We start from the raw sequence: 23,459 nt of genomic DNA, 5'->3' as shown, positions 1-23,459 counted from the left end.
CAGAAACAAGGAACTACAGCACAGTGCCACTTTTGTGTATACGTATATTAAATACTTAGGAACACAAAGCAACAGTCAGTAAACAGGTATCCAAAGACATATAACAAACACATTAAAGTGGGTATCAATAGTGGAATGAAGAACTGGGAGTGAAGACCAAAGATGAAGAGAAAAAAATGAACTAAAATAAAAGAGGGGCTTTGTGTGGACGAACGACAATCCCGAGCAATGATTCAATCTCTGTATCAGAGGCACCGTCTACAAAATTGTTCTTTTTTTCTTCTTGAGATATACCTGGTATTTGTATGTATTGTAAAATGATCACAATGAGTCTAATTAACATCCATCACTATACACAGTTACAATTTTTTTTTCTTGTGAGGAGAACCTTTGAGATCTACTCTCTTAGCAAGTTTAAATACAGTGGCACAAAAGTAGGCTTACAGCTTTGAGTATGCAGAACAGAGTTTATTCTTGTACAATTATTTATTAACTAGAGGCCCAGTGCATGAAATTTGTGCATGGGTAGGGTCCCTAGGCCTGGCCAGCGATCAGGGCCAATTGGGGCCTTCCTTCATTCCACGCTGCCCCCTGATGGTCAGCGCACATCATAGTGAGCTGTTGAACTCCTGGTCGGTCAAACTCCCGAGGGGACAATTTGCATATTAGCCTTCTATTATATAGGATTATTGTATCATTTTCCATACGAATTAAACCCACTTTTGCTGAACCCTGTATATACTCTACAACCCAGGATTTCTATTCCAAGATACATCAGAAATGCTTGCACATGTGCCCCAAAATATATGTTAATGGCAACATTATTCATCATAGTCAGAAAACGGAAACTATGGTCTATTCACACAATGGGATATATACAGCTATGGGAACAGAACAAATCACAGCTATATGTGACAACATAGTGACTCTCACATTGTTGAAAATAAGCCAGATAAATAATAGGTATTGTATGATCCCATTTGTATAAAGTTGAAAAACAGAGCACATTAATCTATGCTGCTAAAAAATCTGGAGAATGATTACCCTTGGTTAGAACAGAGATGGAGAGGAGATATGTGAGGGGCTTCAGGCATGCTGATAACATTCTATTGCTTGGCATGGGGGGTGGCAACTCAGGTGTATTCACTTTCACATAATTTAGTAAGCGGTACAGTCATGATTTCTGCTCTTTCCTGTATGTGCTATATACTACAATAAAGCTAAAATAAGGTCTTTCTGCTTCCATTTGCATTTCTTAAATAGGGAAGGAAATGTTCAGTTATTTTGGGTGACTAATCAGCCATTTGTAGCTCCGCTTTTGTAAATCAATGTGCTTTCTCCATTTTTCTTTTGGTGTCTTAAGTGTGAATTATCTGCATGAGCTATTTCCATGTTAAGTATATTTATTTATTGTCCTTTATCATGGGAAACTTTTTGTTGTTAATCCTCACCTGAGAATATTTTTCCATTGATTTTTAGAGAGTGGAAGGAAGAAGGAAAGACAAAGAGAGAAACACTGATGTGAGAGAGAGACATCGATTGGTTGCCTCCCACATGCTCCCAGACTAGGGCCAGGGATCGAACCTGCAACCGAGGTATGTCCTCTTGACCAGAATTGAACCCAGGACCCTTCAGTCTGAGGGCCGACGCTCTCTCCACTGAGCCAAACCAGCTAGGGCCATGTGAAGCTTTTTATATTTTTTTAAATTTTAATTTCACTTGTGATTTGGGAGGTTCAAACGATTTTTATTAGCCAAATTTGTCAGTTTTACTTTGAAACACATCAAGCACTGCCAATATGCTCAGAAAACCTCTTTTTATCAGAGAAACACTAACTTATTCCAATTTTTTAGTTATTTTAAAAATCAATTTTAATTAAGTCGTTTTTAAAATAAACTTCTCTCTATTGAAGTAAAGCACTTTCTAAAGTTCATTTCACACACTAATAACCACATTAGATCTAGTTCAAGATGCACTTGCTGAATGGCTTCTTGCTCTCTTAAGTCTGTACTATTTTATAAATAGTTTGATGTTCAAATGAAGAGTGTGAACATTAACAAAGTTCCATTAACAATAGATAAGATCCAGAAAATATGAAATCTCACTTTTTATTAAAAAGAAAAATGTCAGTTAAAATTATTTTAAAAACAACAACTTGAGCTATTTTTGAGGTGCTGGAAAGGTCCTATATCCTAAATAGAATGATGGTCCTTACAAGGTGTATATGTATGTAAAAATCCATGGGGTTGTAAATGTAAGAATTGTGTATTATATAAAACTAGAGGCCTGGTGCACGAAATTCATGCACAGGTGTGGTCCCTAGACCAGGCCGGCGATTGAAGCACAAGCGTCTGGTGTGGAAGGGCAGGTCCCAGTTGACCTCTGGGCCCTGGGCAGCACCTGGGCCCCTGGGCCCCCAGCGTCCCCTCCGCCTGAGTCACAGCACCTGAGTCGACACGCGGAGATACGGTGAGTACGACCAGACTCTGAGGGCCGGCGCGCAGCATGGGCCTCTGGGCTGCCCAGTAGTTCTGCATGGAAGCTGGGCGGGCAGTGTGCTCTTCCCTGGCAGGCCTCGCAGACCAGCTCCTGCGTGAACCCACGGGGAGCCCGACCGGCCCCTGGGGTCCCGGTGGCTGCGGCCCGGCTCACCAGGAAGAGGCCGCACGGGTGCCCGGCACCTGAGCATTAGGGCTTCCCCAGTACGCAAGCCCTGGCGTCCCGGGGGAGGGTAGCAGGGGGAGTGAGAGTGAGCTAGGTGGACACCCTGCATTCTCACCCCACCTCTGTCCCCGTCACCCTCACCCCCAGGTAGCCGGCGAGAGGTCACAGCCCCCGACCGGAGCGCCGCAGAAGGTTGGCTGCCGCCACCCACCCCCAGATCCCCGTCCCAGCCCGGGCCTGTCCCTGATTGAGTGATCAGAGCCTGCTGGCCGCTATCTGTGGGACCATCGGTCAGGGCCAGGCCCCCCGCCCCGCCCCCCCCCCGGTTGCTGTCTGCAGGGCGATCGGTGGGGCGATGGGGACCCTGCTCACACCCGCCTTGACCTGGCACCGCCCACTCACCTGCTCCACCATCCCGCTGCAGTCCCACTCTCGTTGGGCCCATCGGGGCCGGCAGCACCTCCCTGCCGCCTGCTGCCAGCGCCGCGTCACCGATGCCCACCATGTTCCGCGCCACCCCCTGGTGGTCAGCGCACATCACAGTGAGCGGTCGAACTCCCGGTCAAATGCCCAGTCAAGCAATTTGCATATTATGGTTTTATTATATAGGATAATGTTAATATATAATGTATATAGGATAAAACAATCAAACTGTGCCCAGCTGGTGTGGCTCAGTGGTTGAGCGTCCATCCAGGAACCAAAGGGTCACAGTTCAATCCCCGGTCAGGCACATGCCCAGGTTGCAGGATTGATCCCCAGTAGGGGGCATGCAGGAGGCAGCCAATCGATGATGTTTCCCTCTCATCAATGTTTCTATCTCTCTATCCCTCTCCCTTCCTCTCTCCTTTTTAAAAAAAAGAAAAAATCAATAAAAAACATTAAAAACAATCGAATTGCTTTTAGTTGAATTATAATATCAAATATACCATCTTTATAATACCACTCTTCTAGATCTAGACAGAATATTTAGAGTTTAATATCTAATGTTGGAAGTTCTGAGTAACACTGTCCAAACTACTAGGAAAAATAATCACCTCCACCACCATTTATTCCATACTTAGTCCATGTGAGGCTCTCTCTGAAATGAAGGAGCAATTTCAAGATATCTCGATGTACGAATTACATTTCAAACAAGCCACAATGTTTAAAAAATAATTATACAAACCGCCTAACAATAAAAGGCTATTTGCTGAGGAATACACCAGATATAGGAACCCTGAGTTCAAGGTTCCTCCTCAATGTTGTGCCCCTCGGTCGCCTGCTGAGGCCCTGAATGAAAAGGTAGCTGCTCTTCAGTGCACTGGCTAACCTCCGGGCTACTGCGGCTACTGGACCTCCCCGACCCTGTCCCTTGTGGGGGTCAGGGGAAATCCAGAGCATGGGCAGAAAACCTGGGTTAGGTGAGGTTCTGTTTAAGTACTGTACTTAGTAAGTTACATTAAGTGAGTCAAAAGAAGGAGGGCAGAGAACCTGCTCAGAATGGAGAAACCTACCGTAAACTGTAAAGAACTATACAAAAGGTAATGTAAAAAAAAACAACCACCTTGCTTTTAGAACAATTGCTAAAAATACAGTCCTTCAGTGCTGTGATCTGAAAAGACTTCAAGAGTGTGGTGTCTGCATCACTGTCCGTAACGCAACCCTTACGTACGTCTACGTAGAAAGGTAAGCTGTGAAGCAGCTCTACAGACACTTTGTCCTCTTTATTTCTTAAAATATAATACTTCACACATACAAGTAACACACATGTAAATTACAAATCACAATAAACATGATGAATACCCATGAAGAAATTACCGGACTCAAAATGAAAACGTATCTCAAACCCCGTTCCTGGGTATTTCTGATCGGACGCACCCTTTCTGCCTCCCTGGGCAGGTGCTGGTCTATAGAAGGGAGTTTAAACTCATTAGCACAACACACACACACACAGGCTGTGAACGCACCATGCCGGTGGCTGCCTGGAATTATGTGTTGAGAAGGGCGGGAGGACTCTTGATGGAAGAGAACAAGAGTGGTGGCACGTGGGCCTGAGCCTTGCCAACTTCTTCAGAGGCCTTATCTCCTTAAGGAAAATCTACTCCGTGTTCCCGTCATACTTAAGTGTCCTGCACATTTCAGGCTTTCTGTAGACTCGTACACGCACTGCTCCCTTCGCCTAGAATGCTCTGTGTTTTCTTCTTGAATGACTGCACGTCCTCTAAGTGCCAGGAAGCCTTCTTTGACCTTTCCAAGAAGAGCTGGCCGTATTTTTTCTGTTACCTTCTAACACCTCTATCATAAATCTTTCCTGGCTTAATTGCTTGTTGATAGACTGTATGTGTCTCTTCCACTAGACTGGAAGCCTATGCCTCTGGAACAGAGGAATGACACTCAGCACTCTTGATGTTCCCAATGCACACAGCAAGTACTTACTAAATGCTATTTGAATGCAGGGATGAATGTAACACTGAACAATTAGCAAACTGTTTTAACTGTGCACTATACAAATTCCTTTCAAGTTTAATCTACAAAACCAATTACAAGTGCAAAAGGCAGAAAGAAAGTAACTAGGACCTTAAGTTGATAGTCAAAAGATGAGTTAAGAATACCAGGGGAGCCCGAGCCGGTCTGGCTCAGCGGACAGAGCGTTGGCCTGCGGACTGAAGGGTCCCAGGCTCGATTCCGGTCAAGGGCATGTACCTTGGTTGCAGGTTCCATTTCCATCTCCTGTGCATGCAGGAGGCAACCAATCAATGTTTCCCTCTCACATCAATGTCTCTCTCTCTTGATCTCTCCCTTCTACTCTTTCTAAAAATCAATGGAAAAATATCCTTGGGTGAGGATTAACAATACAAAAAAAAAAAAAAAAACCCAAAAAAAAAAAAAACAAACCACTAGGGGGAAATGCTTGAGGAAGACTTTACAAATATACACACACATTACGTGTAGCACAATGGACATTCCACAGAACATATAAAATCTGCATCAGTAACTTATTCAATAGTCTTAGATTTGGTTTCAGTGCCTCTTCAGAACACAATGAAAATTACTTACTGGTTGTAAAGCTCTGGGTGCCTAACTAAATTCTGAATGAATTCATTCAGTCCTGCTCTTCTTTGTTTGATAAAATCTGTTAAGAGAGATATACGCTATTAGGATTATTTATATCAGACTATGTAATTATCAATACAGTTATGTAAGAATAGATAAGAGCCACTTCTTAATTTATGTTTCTTGATTTACAATAAAAAAACAATTACTTAGAAATATGTATTTTAAAATCCATAAATACAAGGATTATAAAAATAAAATAAAGCAGATAAATATCTCCCAAAAGAAAATTCTCCAAAAAGAGAGACTATTTTAGGTTCTAAACAGATTCACTACAAAAACTGGGAGCATTCGCTTTGTCCAACTCCTCCTGCGCTACCAAGTAAGAAATAAAAATTAACACTATGACACCGGTGACTGAAAAAAAATCATGCTAATTAAAAACAAAATAAAACAAGAATTACTGGAAATCCTTGCAACTGGGGAATGATTAATCGGTTACTTGAGTTTCATCAAAACCCTGATGCTAAAAAACAAACAAACCCACCCTTAAAAAAATACACTGGAACACTTTCCTAACAAATAATTGTCCAGTATCTTCAAAGTGTTTTGACTTTCATGCAACAGCAGTTTAGCAATAAAGGTTAAGCACAAAAGTTTCTTAGAATTTGAAAACTTTATTCAAGTCTCTTGCCTCTGCTACTTATTAGCTAGTTGACCTTGAACCTTTCTAAGATTTAAATCCTTACTTGTAAAATGGGAACAAGAACAATATTTATACCTCATACTGTTGTTACAGGATTAAATGTGATTGCATATGATTTTACAGTAGAATGCCTGGTAGAAAAGAGCATCATCTTCAGCTATTACTATTTTTGTTGTTATTGCATCAAAAAGCCATCATCTTAACCTCAAATTCTTAAGAAATACAAATGGTCCCTGACTTAAATGGTTTGACTTAGGATTTTTCAACTTTACAATGGTGTGAAAGAGCCAAGCATTCAGTAGAAACCATACTTTGAATTTTGATCTTTCCCCAGGCTAGCAATATGCAATATGATATTCTCTATGGCAACAAGATGATTTTGCCAACAACAGGCTAATGTAAGTGTTCTGAACACGTTTAAGGTCTAGGCTAGTCTAAGCTATGATGTATTCAATTAAGTGTATTCAATGCATTTTCAACTTATGATATTTTCAACATACAATGGGTTTATCAGAATGTAATGTAAGTCAAGGAGTACCTGTATATTCTAAAAATTGAAGAAACAGGAGACTTGAGAGAGTATCTCAAAACAGTGAATGTCTCCATAAAAACCTACAAACAACATTCAACTTAACAGTGAGATTTGGTTTAATAAAATGATTTCTACTCAACAAAGGTTTAATATAATGTTTTCCACCCCAATTATGGGTTGCTTCTAGTCATGTAGGTTTTATTTCTATTTCTTAAATGTAAGGTATGGATATAAAAGAACAAATATAAATTAGATCTGGTCTCTTAGATACAGATCAGATGCACTTGGCAGCTTTTTCTTGTTCAACTGTGGATTTCTTGAAGAATTTCAGGAAGGTATCTTGTAAAACTCTTCCAAGGGCATTCTTTATGTCACCAGACACAAGGCATATGTGAGGTTTTCATTAAAAACTATACCTGCCCAGCTGGTGTGGCTCCGTGGTTGAGAGTCGACCTATGAACCAGGAGGTCACAGATTGATTCCTGGTCAGGTCACATGCCCAGGGCTTGATCCCCAGTGGGCAGGGGGGTGGGGGGGGTATGGAAGCCAATCAATGATTCTCATCACTGATGTTTCTCTCTCTCTCTCCCTCTCCCTTCCTCTCTGAAATCAATAAAAATATATTTTAAAAAACTATACTTGAAAGACAATCTGTTTTCAGGAACTGGATTTAGTAACATAGAGGGAGAACTAAAATGAATGACTATATTTGAGATATTTAAGTAAAATCTAGTGATTACATGGAAGCACCTCTAAATTGTTCTGTGGATTTTTTCCTGATGGTACATTTGATACTGGGAGATGGGTTGTGATAAGAGAGAGTAATTTGTTGCCGAAACCGGTTTGGCTCAGTGGATAGAGCATCGGCCTGCGGACTCAGGGGTCCCGGGTTCGATTCCGGTCAAGGGCATGTAGCTTGGTTGCGGGCACATCCCCAGTGGGGGGTGTGCAAGAGGCAGCTGATCGATGTTTCTCTCTCATCGATGCTTCTAACTCCCTATCCCTCTCTCTTCCTCTCTGTAAAAAATCAATAAAATATATTTAAAAAAAAAAAAAAAGAGAGAGTGATTTGCTTTCTTCAGGGAGCTGTACCCCATGCTGCACTAAGTGCTACTTGTCTCTCCACTTCATTACTGACTTCAAACAGTTTTGAAAGCCCTAAAGAAGATAAATAAAAGAAGTCAGTAATGAAAAACCAAGATCAGTAGTAGTGAGATTTTAGGGGCAATTCCAAGTTTTTTAAAAAGCTGCGGGCATTTTATAGGGGATGGAAGGAGAATGTTCTGAAAGAAAGGGAGAAGGCTACTACTCTCTCCAGGCCTAGTAGATGGGAGAGCAAAGATAACAATGGCCTAGGGCAGTGGTCGGCAAACTGCAGCTCTCGAGCCACATACAGCTCTTTGGCCCCTTGAGTGTGGCTCTTCCACAAAATACCACAGCCTGGGCGAGTCTATTTTGAAGAAGTGGCGTTAGAAGAAGTTTAAGTTAAAAAAATTTGGCTTTCAAAAGAAATTTCAATTGTTGTACTGTTGATATTTGGCTCTGTTGACTAATGAGTTTGCCGACCACTGGGATAGGGGCTTAATCATAAGGAACAACAACAGCCTGTAATTATTGGAATCGAGAGTCTAGGTCAGTGGTTGGCAAACTTATTAGTCAATAGAGCGGCAAACCGCAGCTCGCGAGCTGCATGTGGCTCGCGAGCCGCAGTTTGCCGACCACTGGCCTAGGGAATCCAGGCTTCAGATTAAGGGTATAAAGAGTAATAAATAGAAACAATAAAAATAAAAAAAACAATTACAGTTGGAGCCCTGGCTAGGTGTCTCAGTTGGTTGGAGCGTCGTCCCATGCACCAAAAGGTTGCGGGTTCGACCCCCGGTAGGGGTGTGTATGTGAGGCAACCGGTTGATGTTTCTCTCTCACATTCATGTTTCTCTCCTTTCCTCTCGCTCTAAAATCATATCCTTGGATGAGGATTACCAAAAGAAAGGAATTATAGTTGGAGATAATATATTTTTAAAAATCTCTCCAATTAAAAATTTATGTGAAACATACTTAGAATTTTACTGTATTTTTTCTTATACTATTGAGTACAATAAAATATACTTTAAATAAAATTTAATAATATTCTATTAAAAATAAATTTAACTTAAGTTATATAAAAAAAGAATTTATGTGAATGTATCTGTTGTTATTCAAAAGAGTTTTCAATTAGAGGTCCAAAAGAACATAGTGCTTAGATAATAAAATGAAAGCTTTAGTCTCCAGTATAAGTATTAAACTGACCTATAAAGATTTCTTTGTCATTTTAGTGCTTCTAGAAAAATCATCCAAAAGGAGACAATCTCTCAGCACTGTGGGACAGCGGGTAAAAAAAAATCAAATTTTGACTGAAGGAGACCTTGGGTTTTTTTGTCCTAACACCATTACTGGTGGTCAGAGTGACCTGGTTATATTCACGATCAAAGGATATTTAGAGCCCGCAGGGACCACAGAGATCCTTCATCCCTAACGCACACCTTTCAGATCAGGAAACAGGGTCAGAGTTTTGTAATGTTCCAAACAAGTAATTTTTTTAAAAAATGCACAGTTTATGAATTTTGTTTCTAAAGGCACCATGCTTTAAGCAGAGCGTACAGAGTGTAAGGGAATAAGAGAGACAAACAAACCTGGATGAGTAATTCTCCACATATTAGCTGTGAGGCTCGGGAGAGTGTCTTAGCCTCTAGTTTCCTGTGAATGACGTAGTTACAAATGCAAATAAAAATTTTACATATACTAGGGGAAGTGAGGATCCTCACCAATCCTGAGTTTCATACAGTGTAAAAAAAAATAAAGAGCTTCCAGTTGAGAGGGTTACAAGGGGTCATCCCACAGCCTCAGGGGGAAAACTAAGTTTTAACTAAAGCAGGAATGTGAGAGTAATTTGAAAAAGATGAAGGATAAAGAGAAGGTTGTTCATCGTGGGCAGAATTCCACACAGTACAATGAAGAGGTTTGGGAGGGAAAGAATGGGGAAAAGTGAAGTAAAGATAAGCAACTTGAGAGCTATTTAGTAGAGAGCAATTTGACTGAGAGAGGGGACATGTAGGGAACCACAGGTTTAATGGGTGACAGGGTTACAAGCAAATTAATTGAGGAAGAAAGATGGTGTGGCGGGAGGGCTCTCTGGTTTGTCAGGATTCACCTACTACGCAGATAGATGCCTTTTCTGATAGGATGCCTGGTAGAAAAGGAGACTTCTGTCTTTCTGTAAGTAGCCACTTGTGAATGGATTGATTTCTCGGATTCTAGTGAAAAGCTCCGGGCTTGGGGCTTCAGACGTACGGGCTCCAGATTCCTGAGATCCTTTGTGGCATTACGCTCCCCAAGGGTGAGCAATAGGACATTTTTTTAGTATCCCATTCAGAGGCGAGTAGGGGGCTGGTACAGAGTACACTTTCAATAAATGCTTCTCGATGTAACAAAGTACGCCCTTCGAGGTTAGCCAAGTACCCCAAATAATCTTTCAGGACAAAAAAAAATGTATCTGAAGCCAGACTGCTTAAATCTAACTTCCAAATCTGACATTTACTAGATGTCTGTGACCCTAACTATGCTTCAGTTTCCTTATCTATAAAATAGTGATGATAATAATAATACCCAACTCAAAGGGTTGTTGTGAGGACTCAATGAATGACAACATGTGACCTGTTTAAAACAGTGCTTGGTACACAGTAAGCACCTTCCTGAGACATTCTTTCCATAGAGCCTGAGATCAATTAGCTTTGTAAGCTTTTGTATTAGTATACAGTACAATGAATGAGTTAACTATGTCTTCAAACTTCAACTACCACTTATGTCTGGGTCTACGAAGTTACTGCTTACCGGGATCAAAATTATCACCAAATATTCGCTTGGCAGGAATCTTCAGGGCCATAGTGGGAAATTGTTTCTTTAACTAGAATTTTAAAAAGTAACATCACATGAACTTAATTTTGTAAGTCTTCTAGTTATGCACGCACCAAAATAAAATACAATCTATTTGCAAGAAAGTCCACTGTAAGACAAACTTTTCACTATAACATGATCAAATGTACCATATTAAGTTATACCAGTAAAATACCATAGACTGTCTAATCATCTTATTTTGTGCCAATAGAACACTTAGCAGCTCTGTGACCTTGATAAGTTACTTAACATCTCTGTACCTCAGTGTTCTTGCCTGTAAAATAGGGATAATGTTAGCACTTACCTTACAGACTTGTTGTGAGGCTTAAAGAAAATCACGTACGTTAAGTGCTTAGACTAGAATCTAGTATATAAATTTTGAATACATATTACTCACCATTTATGGGGAAGATGTGATCTTTGTGTTCTCTCTATATGAACAGATTGACAGTTGTTTTCTAAGAAAGCTGATGAATGTTGCTTTTAACATTCTCCACTTCAGCCTTCCCCCCACTGCTGTTCTAAAACATTTATCAGACTTGTTTATGCCCCGAGAAGGAACAACTAGGCCCTGAAGAACTTAAGTTTGTAGCAGTAAAGTCATAAATAAGGGTTAATGCTTATTTTTATTATAACCTTCAGGTAAGAGTCCTCCCCCCCCCTCTCCCACACACACAGAAACTATGTATCTAACGACCAACTGACAGGAAACAGAAAGAACAGAAGAATGTATTAATCACTCTACACCACTGGCACGCTATCAGGAAAATCCAGACCGAAAAGTCTGTAGACAAATGACACTGCTTTTTCCACAAAAAACTGTGAAGGCAAGATAAGAGAGGTGGAAGATTAAAAGACACTCAATAGACCTATCAACCAGTCACATAAATACTGAGTGATTATTTGATGGTAAGACATCATCATTAACTTAGTTTTAGATGTGACAATATTATGTGTGTGCGTGTTTCTAAGGACCTTTATCTTTTTTTTTAGAGATGATACTAAAATATTTACAGATGAAATGACATGATGAATGAAATTTGCTTCAGAATTACAGTGGGCCGGCTCGGGTCAGAGATGAAACAAGAATGGCTATTTAATTGTTTGAAGCTGGATGGTACATTATATTATTTTCTGTGTTTGTACTAGTTGTTCTACCTCTGTGGGTATTCAGCAATTTCTACAATAAAAAGTTTAAAAATGTAAACAGTCATAAAAGCACATTTAACCGATAATTAAAATGCTTAGAGATTGGAAATTATACTTTTGTCTTTTATTGTAAAAGAAGCATAAGAATTTGTATTTTCAAACTTAGGGAAATCAGGCTTAGTTTAAACTCACTCCTATAGTTTGAAAGAACACAACTAATACTATTCCCTTGTTTTTGTCTTTGCCCCTCACCCCAGAGGGCAGAATTGAAAGGGGTTATATAAAATGAGAAAGGCAGACCCAGAAAACAAGGAAACGAGAAGAAGAAAAAACAGAACAAAAAAGGAGAAATACAGGAAAAATGAGGAAGAAGGATAATAAAAACTCAACTACATGTTAAGAAAATTGTCTACAAAAATACTTGAAATGGGATGTTTGATGGAAAAAGAGAAAGAACATGATCATGGTGGGGAAATGCCCAAAAGAAACATTTCTACTTTACGTTTACCCTTAAAGATACTCAAATATTACCACTCCACCTAATTAATCACCACTTATTTAAAAAGAAACCATCCCAAGGATGCTAAGCTTTGAACTCATGCAGACTCCTTACTGGTCAGTTTTTGGATGACATCCCCTACAGTTCTACAAAAGGAGACATGTTTAGAAGGTAAATCTGGCCTATGTGATCTTTTAAACAAAATACATAAAGAAATCTCAAATTAGTAGTTCACTGAATAAAATCTGGTCTCATCTAAGTTCATATAAACCCTCTGTGCAAGTGTGCATGGGTGTTGTTACCATCATGCTATTTTTACCTGAGTATAACCCAGCTATCCTGATAGGCAGATGTGTACAATCATAAAAAAAAAAAAATGCTAGTCATGTACATAATGGTATCCAAGAATTTCAAATAGAGCTAGCAATTCAACTCGCACCCAGCCTCTAATATAAACTACTTTTTTTTAAATCACTGAAAAAAATTACAGAAGATATTCTCATGTACAAACTCTTACTGGCTATTAGTTTGTTTCAAAAATGTGACTTCACTTAGAGTAAAAAAATGACTGCCTTAATTAATATGTTAAATATTGACTAAGCAATATTTAAAACTATATACAGTAAGTTTCAGTTGCATATGCATTAAAGAAAAACTAAGTAACAAAAGAAAACACAATAAATTTAACCAGAAATACCATGATGATTAGCAATTATTAGAGAGGTAGATGTAAAGGATTTATTTATAATATTCTATAACATTAAAATATATTTTAAGTTGTACATCTGGTTTTCATACTTTCAATACTTTATTTGGAACTTGTCAACAGTCCCCTCTTCACCCTTTTGTATAAGAATTCCAAAGTTAGAATGCTTTTGAAGAATCTCTTACTCTTTTCCGCTTTTCTGATATATCTGAATATTATTTAATCACTCAAGTAAAATCTCTCTTATTTTTGAGTTTTCTCAGGTGTTTTGTTTTAAATAAAAAACTCGTAAACTGACCATTACTTACCGTATTATAAAGCTTATCAAATTCTGCATATCTTCTGAAGACAAACCACTCACTTCTGCCCACTGAGACAAGAACTTTATAAACCTGTGAAAACAAAAAAATAATAAAAATAACATAATATTTGATTGCAAAAAAACATTAACTATTTAAATATGTGAATGTTTTCATACTCATGAAACTAATATTAGACATAAATGTTTATATATGATTCTCCAAGATACACAAGCATACCAACTGAATTACTTATTTTATCTTGTTGAAAGGTGACCTTTTATTTTTAAAATGCTATGACATAGGTCTATAATTTTCAAAGAATAACACAGTGAATACTGTGTACTCATTATTTAGATGAATTCTATTTTGCCTTTCTTGTTTCAGATTTTCCTGCCAAGAATAAGACATTATAGATTCAACTGAAGGTATTCTCTGTTCTTCTCCAGCAGTACCACTACCCTGAAACTATAAAGTATTTTCAAAAGTGATGCCTGGCACATAGGAAATACTCAATTCTTAGCTCTCCTTCTCCCAGGTCATCTTTTACATGGTAGTTTTCAAACTAAGAATTTATCCTCAGATTTCCTCCTACTACCTTAATATTTTCATATATACATAACTGCATATAATCATAGTCAACAACCCTATGAAGTAAGCAGAACAAACATTACGCCCCCCACTATACATATGAGTAAATGATGGCCAAAAAAAGTTACGCAACTTGCCCAAGTACACAGACTTGTGAGACTAAGATCTAAATCTTTTAACGCCCACCATGCGTCAGAATCAGTATCAAATCATCAACAGTTAAATTATACAATCAACTCTCACAATTCATCCCACAGATACTCTCAGATTATAATTTAATATACCAATGTAAGGAAAACTGTTTGAGACCCCAAAAATATTATATCATTTCTAAAGAGAAAAATATCGAATCCAGGTTTATGAGAAAAGACTCACTGATATATGGCTTGTGTTACCAATCTCATCATTTTATAGTATAAGACTAGGGGAAAGAGATATGAGTTGCTTTGGGGTTTATAATACAATTGCCCACAATCTGTTAGACAAGTTAAAGTAAACCAGGTTAATTATGGAAGATGGGTAGACATATATAAACTGTCCTTTCCTATGAAAGACTGGTAAGCTATACTCACAAGTTCATAGTTAGATGATACTGTGAGGAAAGGAACTCCCTGATGCATGTGATTATACTGTACGAATTCTGTAGTATCATTTAAGATATAATCACACTATCAGGCCAACAGTGGGAGGAGTTAAGGATTCACCTGGAAAGTGAAACAGTCACTAGTATCAGACACCTAAGTGATGAACCATCTAGCCCAGGGGTGGGGGACCTTTTATCTGCCAACGGCCATTTGGATATTTATAACATCATTTGCAGGCCATACAAAATTACCAACTTAAAAATTAGCCTGCTGTATTTAGTCAAACATTTAATTAACTCACCCCTAATGCCTTGGCAAGGTTAGACCGAATGATTTTGAGGACCTTATACGGCCCGCAGGCTGGACATTCCCCACCCCTGATCTAGACTGACAGAAAAGAGCACCCTACAGGAGCCATAGGGTGGTGATACGGCTCTTCTGGTCCTAACCAAGAAGGTGTCATGCTGTCTTAGAGGAAGCTATTGGATGTAAGATGTCACTGCTCACATGCAGAGTGTGCAGAAGTAGAGGGTCAAGAACCTGGTCAAGGTGCCAGTGAAGGTGAGGCGTGCTTCTAAGCCTAGACTACATATTTACCTCATACATCATTCAGGATTGAATAGGCCTGGTGCAGGACTGCTACAAAAGGATCGGAAACTTAGGTTTCTCCGATTTCAAGCTTCTTGAATTACTTGTGCCAATTCCTGGTGTTGTAAGGCAGCTTCCCATCACTACCCAAGTACAGCCAAACTAGAACCCAAGCCTGGGTTCCAGGCTGAAGCAGTTCTGCTACAAATATATTTACAGGATCTGAGATAAAGCCCTGTGAATTATTAATTAGCAGTAGGATTTATTAACAAGGGTTTATTGAGTAAGTTCTAATTTAAAAAATCAATAGACAAGAACAAAAACTTCAAATTTTAAAAATACTTTAATTTACCAAAAAAAAATCACCAGATTTCACAGAAAGCAGTATAATATTTATTATAATATGAAATGATCTTACTGAATTTTAAAAATATTTCCTTATTGTCTGTCTTGCCCCACCATAGCATGTAAGTTCCTAGAGAACAAGGGCTGAGTCATTCTTGCTACCTGCTGAACCCCAGTGCCTAGGACGGTGTTTGGCATAACAAAGAAACTCAGTGACAATTTGTTGAGTGGATAAATGAAAGTATAATTTAGACTTGGTTTAAGTCAAGACATCCTAGGATGCAATTTTGTTGGAAGCTTCATAGTGTAGAGCGATATAAAAGGCATATGAGAATTACCTCGACCATGAAAAATAGGAGGATACCTGAGATAACCAACTGACAATTATTTGCTAAGTATGAACTTCCCTCAAACTTGGCAAGAGGTTATGCCTCGAAGGAGAGAATGGCCTAAAGGTAAAAGTAAGGATGGGGAAGGAAGGAAGACTTGCACACATTTCACTATTTGATCCAAGGTACACTGACCTCTTGTTTACCATCAATGTGTTATTTCTAAGTTTTGCTTATACAAATGTGGAATAAATGTACTCTGCTTGTTAAGACATTACTACAACACAGAGACCGAGGGGGAGCACATGGTCAGACACACATGATAGTATCTCAGCTCTGGGCTGTGGTGCAGAGTGTGGAGGTGTTAACGGAGGGAGCAGAGAGGGGAGAGGAGAGGGGCTGTTTCTAGCTCCTTAATCTGGGATTTTGGGAGAAAACCACCATTGGGGGGAGGGATCCCAGCCCCACTTATTTAAGAAGGCAGAGTGAAGTGGTCAAAGAGTTTAACTCCTCAGCTTTCCTCAACTCCCATGTGAAATGGACTGAGTTGAAAGTCGCTTGTCATAGGGCATCTTTAGCAGGGCCAGGTGACCCCCTGGTCAGAGGCTGGCGTAGATCACTTGATTCAGGAGCAGGCAAAGGGCATGCCAGAGCCTCAGTGGGCTCTATAGCCTTCGAGAGCCAAGGGGAAGCAGTGAGTCCCACGACCAGGCCAACCCAACCGAAGAACAGGAAAGTCAGTTCATCAATTACAGATGCCAGCAATGGATGCCACCAAAATGCCCAGGGCTGGGTCAAGTCAAGCATAGCCAGATGTTTGCCAAACCAGTCACTCCACATTTTTAGAATGGCAAAGATCTAGAAGGATGACAACAATGCAAGAACCGTCACAAGGCTACCAATACCTTGAGGCAGTCATCAACTCAACAAACACAGTGAAAGGGACCCTACTCGTCCCATCAACCATGATGCCAAGGTGGAGGAGTGTGTGTTCAGTCAGAGAATGAGCAGAATGGAGACAGCCTGGGCATTTTACTTAAAATAACTGCTTAAATTTTAGCTCAAGGAGAATTGGGTTAAATGAATCCCTCAAGACCACTCAGTGGGTAGGGGTTTATAAGGAAGACCAGATCAGTTGTAGACAAGATAAATGACATTTTTTTCCCCAGGGGGAGGAGGACAATAAATCTCTGTAAATACTAAAAGAACTAACAGAACTAAATACAATATTATCTGTTTCATTACACTAATTAGAAAAGTGACTGTTCTCCAATAATAGTCATTGATACACTGATTCAACAAATATTCACTGTTTATACTTTTTTAAAAATTTTAAATATTTTTATTGATTTCAGAGAGGAAGGAAGAGAGTCATTATTGGCTGCCTCCTGCATGCCCCTACCGAGGATTGAGCCCGCAACCCAGGCATGTGCCCTTGACCAGAATCGAACCCGGGACCCTTCAGTCCACAGGCTGACGCTCTATCCATCGAGCCAAACTGGATAGGGCTGTTTATTCTTTATAAAGCCCTATAGTAGATCCTACGGTGGTAAAAAGTAAAATTAGAAATGGGCTTTGCCTCTAAGATGAAAAAAGAGATAAACGACTGGATGACATATTTTTAAAATTGAGGTAGAAAATAATAAATGTCATAAGAAAGATACTATGAAAAAAAAAGAAAGATACTATGGAAATTTCAAGACAGTGGTTCTTTTTTGTTTTTAAATATATTTTATTGATTTTTTACAGAGAGAAAGAGAGAGGGATAGAGAGTTAGAAACATCGATCAGCTGCCTCTTGCACACCCCCTACTGGGGATGTGCCCGCAACCAAGGTACATGCCCTTGACCGGATTCGAACCTGGGACCCTTGAGTCCGCAGGCCGACGCTCTATCCACTGAGCCAAACCGGTTTCGGCTTAAGACAGTGGTTCTTAATATGGGACCAATGACTTCTGGGTCCATTAACCCCCCAACAGTGCACATAAAGTTATATCCATAGGCATGCACACTTCCTGGTAAGAGGGTCTGTCAGAAAGTGTCACAAATTTCTCCAAGAGTTTGGTAAACAGGCAAAAATCTGCCCTGAAAAAGTCTTCCCTGTGTACTGTAATGGAATACAGCATTGGGAGGATATGTAAAATCTGGATTTGTGGACATGGGGAGAGGACATTCTAGGGTAAGAAAGAACAAAAGCAGAAGTGGAAACACTCTCTATAGTCCGTTTTTCCCATATGCTTTACCCCGTGTACTTACAGTGAACCTCTTCTTTTTCTCTCTGTGTTCATCAGAGCTGGGGATGCTTACACTGGGGCAGCTTTCCTTGTAGTCCATGGTATAATCCCTTCGGGTTTATGGCATCAAAAGGACACCAGAAAATGAGTCCGAAGCAATGGTCAGCAGAGGACAAACACCATCAGCTACTCCAAAACATAAAACCTCTTGAGGTAATGTTCAAATTCCATCATGCAACCTTAACCAACAGAAAAAAAACAACTGATTAGCAAAACAATTTTTAAAATACCATTCATTTACTTTTGATCGTAAGTCTCAGTCCAGGTTATGAGATTTAATTTCTGTTATTTCCATTTCAAGAGATAAACCACAATTAAACATTTGCATCCCACCCACCTTCCTTACTGCTGAGAAATTCCGGGAGCTTCTATCCCACAGTTCACGTGGACTAAGGGCTACCTCTCACCTAAAAGATCCCCAGTTTGATGGATTCAAAGCAGGGTTTTTCCAGGTATGGTTTTCAGACTTTTTGCATCAGGTCAAACAGGTGGAGCTTGCTTCAGATTGGGATCCTATTTAGTAGGTAACCATTTATGCCCATTTTACAAAGGAGGTAATAGACACAGAGAGGTTAAATAACTCGCCTATCCAGTATTTGAACCCCGGCTATTTGGCTCCAGAGACCTGACAACAACTGTGGATCATTCTGATGCACTGGACCCCTGATCAGAGATGTTACAATAGAACTTAATTCAGAAAAAACACACAATTATATTAATATTATCATTCTGCCTATGGACAAAAGACTCAAGATGTCACACTGATATCACCTTTGCTACACACAGCAGCCCATACTCACCACTGACACAAAATAATACCTTTTAAAGGGTTAGTCTGCCAGTCTCTCTCTGTGATTAATTTCAGGAAGTCACTCTGACAGATCTGATCATTGTAAATAAATTACATACAAGTAATGATTTCAAGTATCTGTCTGCAGGCATTGAATATTCAGGTATAGTGAACTTTAACTGATTAGAAGGGGGCCTCCTTTACGATCGCTCAAAACCTACTTTGGCCCTAGCCAGTTTGAGGCTCAGTGGACGGAGCGTCAGCCCACGACTGAAGGGTCCTGGGTTTGATTCCGGTCAAGGGCATGCACCTTGGTTGCAGGCTCACCCAGTCAGGGCCCATGCAGGAGGCAACCAATCGATGTTTCTCTCTCTATGTCTCTCCCCCTCTCCTCCACTCTCTCTAAAAATCAATGCAAAAATATCATGGGGTGAGGATTAACAACAACAAAAAACAAAAACAGCCAAAAATAAAAAAAACACACAAAAACCACATAAAACCTATTTTGTTGGATTTGCTGCTGGAAATGCAGTCAGGAGGATTTATATGGAGTTAGATTTGTTGTTAGAAAACATGGAAATGTAACTGGCCCCCTCCTAAGCTTGGAGTGAACATTTGTCTGAGTTAGGTCACCCTATAACCCCATAGAAGCAGCATTTGTCTAAGTTAGAGCACTCTATAACTCCTTCTATTTTGAGTGTCATGTGTCTGATGCAGTAATTGCGACCAAGAATGACCCCAGGAAACAGACCCTCAAAAATGGGATGCATGTTTGATGAATGCCCTGATCACTTTCCTGTGGAAGGAGGGGGGGGGGGGAGGGAACTAGTCACTGGGCACACAGCGATGGCATCACTCAAATTGCCTCCCACGGTGTCACAGGACGGAACATAGGCGGTGGGCAAGGAGCTGGAAGGCCACGTGGATGATGGAAATGCTATTTCAAAGCCTGGGACCTGGGCTGGGCTGCTTCTGGTTGTCTTTGAGAATATGCACAAAGATGGCAAATTGAAAGTCATGAATTCCCAAACAGGGGGGTGGAAAATCTACGGCTGTTAGATTTTATTTTTTTTTTTTTGGTCTTATAGCTGCGAAGCTGATAGGAATAGGATCAAGCCCAGAGTTTGATGGTTAAGTGTTGCAGAGCCAATTAAACATGCAACCCTGCAAAGTCTCTCATGCTAACACATGGGCATTGGCTGGGAAGGAAAATGAATCTGAATCACAGATGCAGGCACTTGGGCAAAACACAATGAGGGTAAGAATGTTGAACTCCACACTGAGCTGAACATCCCTAATGAAAGCAGCAGCAACCTATACCTCTCTCGGGAGTCCCAGCCTCCCAAACCCTGCCTGCATAAACCCTTTCAAGTTGTTTCGCACGGGGATGCCAAGTCTCCTTACTACCTACTCCCATCACCCCTCACAGCCTCAAAACAGTAGTTAGAGCCCAACAGAACTTAGAAAGAAGTTCAGAGCCTATTCTGAAAGGAGACTGCCTTTATACTAAAACCAGAGGCCCAGTGCACGAAATTCGTGCACAGGTAGGGTCCCTAGCAGCTGCGGGCTGCCAGACCGAGAGCCTCCCTTTCCCTGGCCGCCTGCCGCCCCCGCCCCCGCCGCCATCTGGGGGTGGCCCTCCCTTCCCCCTGGTCGAACTCCCGGTCAAATTCCTGGTGGAGGGGACAATTTGCATGTTAGGCTTTTATTATATAGGAAGTTTGCAGAATCTCAACCATTTTTACCAGCAGGAGTCTGAGGAACACATGTGGAAGAACATTCAAAGGATGTTAGACCGGAGGATGTTAGACTAAATATAAGATTACTGTGACCTATACAGGGCCACAATGTATCCCATCAGTCTTTCTCCAGACCTTCCTCAAGAGAGACCTGCATCCACTCACACGGGTGACCATCCACTGGGAAATGGGAAATTCATAATCCTTCCGAGAGTTACTGGGCACTAGCTCTGAACTGATGCTAATCCTTGGAGACCCAAAACATGGTCCGCTAGTCCGAACACCCATCCTATTCCAGAAAAACGTAGAAAGATAAAATCACGTATCCAAGCCAGGATCCAGCTAACAGGCAGTAGAGCTAGGACTCAAACCCAAATCTGTCTGACTCCAAAACCTCTGTGGACTTGTTTGCTGCACTACATGCCTCTCCCCTTCAGTCAAGTTTCTCTTTCCTTCAAGCTAAATCAAACTGGCAACCTAGCAATATTTAATACTTAGTGGCTAAGCTGCTTATAAGCCGAGTCTGTGCTTTGTGGTGCCTTAATCGGGTTGCTGCTCACAACAGCCCTACCTACTGAGAGGAAACCGAGGAGAAACAGAAGCATAAAAAGAGGAAGCTGCCTGCTCCAGGTGGTGGAGAGGGAATGTGGACCCAGGTGGTCAGCTTTTAGGACCTTTACCCATTGTGCCACACTGCCTCTGAAGTGTCCTCTGGGAAGCAATGAAGAAGGTTCATAAACTTGTTTTTCAGTGGTTACAACTGACACTGTGAAAAAGCAACCCTGTTATTACTGTAAATTTAGTGTATGATTATTCTATAAAACCGAAGCAATTTAAATTACACAAAATCATCTTATGGCCAGGGAGCCAAATAAAACAGACTGAGAAGAGGGCTGATATAAGAACCCCCACAGCTAAGAAAAAAAAAACAGGACAAAAAGTTATGTCGTGCATGTGGGATTAAAAGTTGGAGCTTTTGTGGGGGTTCAGAGGGAGGTTAGGTTTTTCAAAGGAGAATCACAAGAAGAATCTGCCTTCACTCCGCTGGGGAGTCACAAGGCGATCTTGTAGGCTGGCTCCCAGGGGCAGCTGGCTTGCCTAAGAGCAGGTCCCAGGACTCTAAGGAGACCAAGTTGAGTTACTAACCCAGAATGGAAGGACTAACCTTAACATCCAGCGAGTGAATCAACTCAGACAAGCCCCAAAAGATATAAAGAAGCGGGTCCGATGGGAACAGAACTTTCAAAGGCCAGCCGGATCTTGGGAGGGGCAGCGATTTGCCAGGGTGATAGAATAGCTGGTAAGTACTCTATTTATAGTAGCTCTCATCAGGGGGACATTTGGCAATGTCTGGAGACATTTTTGGTTGCCACAACTTGGAGGACTGCTATTGGCCACATGCCATGGAGGATGCTAAACATCCTACAATGCCCAGGACAGCCCCTACAACAGAAAATTATCTGGCCCAAAATGTCAACGGTGTTACAGTCAAGAAACTTAACATTTATTGAACACCAATGCCAGGAGATTTTCAAGCTTCTTCATCTCACAGCACACATAAACTAATTACTTAAAATTCTGCGGCACACCAAAAAAGTTATTTTTTGCCACTATGACACACAAAAAAAAGGGTATAATTTTGATTCATTCACACCGACAGCTATTGTTGTGTTGGCTACTGTCATTTTTAAAGTAGCCCATGACTGTGCCTGCGATGGGACCAACGTTCATTCAGAGCCCATTCTGAACCCAGCTCTTGGTTAGATGTTGATGTGTGATGTCTCAAGAGGACAATGGGCCATTTCCGACACAGAGCTGCAGGAACCTGACCCCTCGGTGCTGGCAGAATTGGAACGCTGCTTTCCCTCTGTGTGGTTTGCCGCCTGTAACCCTATTGCCAATGGACACTCAGTGCTCCCTTCTCCTCACTCTGTATCTCCAAAGGGGATTTACGTAGAAGAAGGGGATGCATGCGGCGGTATCATAAGAAATCGAGGGACAGTGTGTGCCAGGCAGCTCTCAGGTCAGAGCTCTATTCAGGTCACAGTGCTGCCATCACAGCCGCGTGACCGTGTGGAAGTTCTTCTCATCACCTCGGTTTCTTCGTCTGTAAAGCCAGGGTCACGATACTTCATGCGTTGTTGTGAAGGTTAAGTGATGTGTTAGGTGTTAGTTCGTAGAAACAGCGATTTTCAACCGGTGTGCCTCAAGAACGTTTAACACATGCAATCCCGGACTAGTCAGGGGCGCCGGCCTCTTTTCCCCCTGTTCCTCTGGTCCGTGATTCACACCAAAGCATGAAGGAAAATGAAGAACAAGCCTGTCCCGAAAGGAAGGAATTAGGCTTGGAAGAGTGACACGTTTTCTTCAGCAGGAGAACAGGACTGGTGCTGGGGGTTTGGGTACAAGAATCCCAAGCGGGGGAGCTGACAGGGCCACTCAAGGAAGAGACAAAAGAAAACCATGTACAGACCCTGGGCATGTCAAGGGGACTGGCATGGGAACAGGTTTGGGAACTGGGAACGGACCCAGAGAATAAAGAGAGTAATTGGGGTGGGGATGGAACAAGAATTATTCCTGAGGAGAGAACAGGACAAGTGGATGGGTTTCATTTTAAATTACATTAAAAGTACTTTCCCAGGAGATTCTGACCCCAAACTACCGTGTTTTTTTATTTTATTT

At 40.9% G+C, this 23,459-nt stretch overlaps 1 protein-coding gene across 12 annotated transcripts in view; it reads right to left on the bottom strand.

Annotated features, from left to right (window-relative positions):
* LOC307113955 (serine/threonine-protein kinase Sgk3) overlaps positions 1–23,459 on the bottom strand; it is a 155,329-nt gene that overhangs the window by 32,702 nt on the left and 99,168 nt on the right. For all 12 annotated transcript variants that reach the window (XM_079796003.1, XM_079796004.1, XM_079795999.1 and 9 more), the window contains 4 exons: positions 18,211–18,427; positions 13,528–13,611; positions 10,803–10,875; positions 5,701–5,776 (listed from right to left, as the gene is read on the bottom strand). In XM_079796003.1, coding sequence (XP_079652129.1) covers positions 5,701–5,776; positions 10,803–10,875; positions 13,528–13,611; positions 18,211–18,288 — 311 coding nt within the window. In that variant the 5' untranslated portion in view covers positions 18,289–18,427. The remainder of the gene's footprint in view (positions 1–5,700; positions 5,777–10,802; positions 10,876–13,527; positions 13,612–18,210; positions 18,428–23,459) is intronic.

Source organism: Cnephaeus nilssonii, assembly GCF_951640355.1.
Source record: "Cnephaeus nilssonii genome assembly, chromosome: 18".
NCBI lineage: Eukaryota > Metazoa > Chordata > Mammalia > Chiroptera > Vespertilionidae > Cnephaeus > Cnephaeus nilssonii.
The sequence above is the reverse complement of the archived record's forward strand: the minus strand, read 5'-3'. Positions and strand labels throughout refer to the sequence as shown.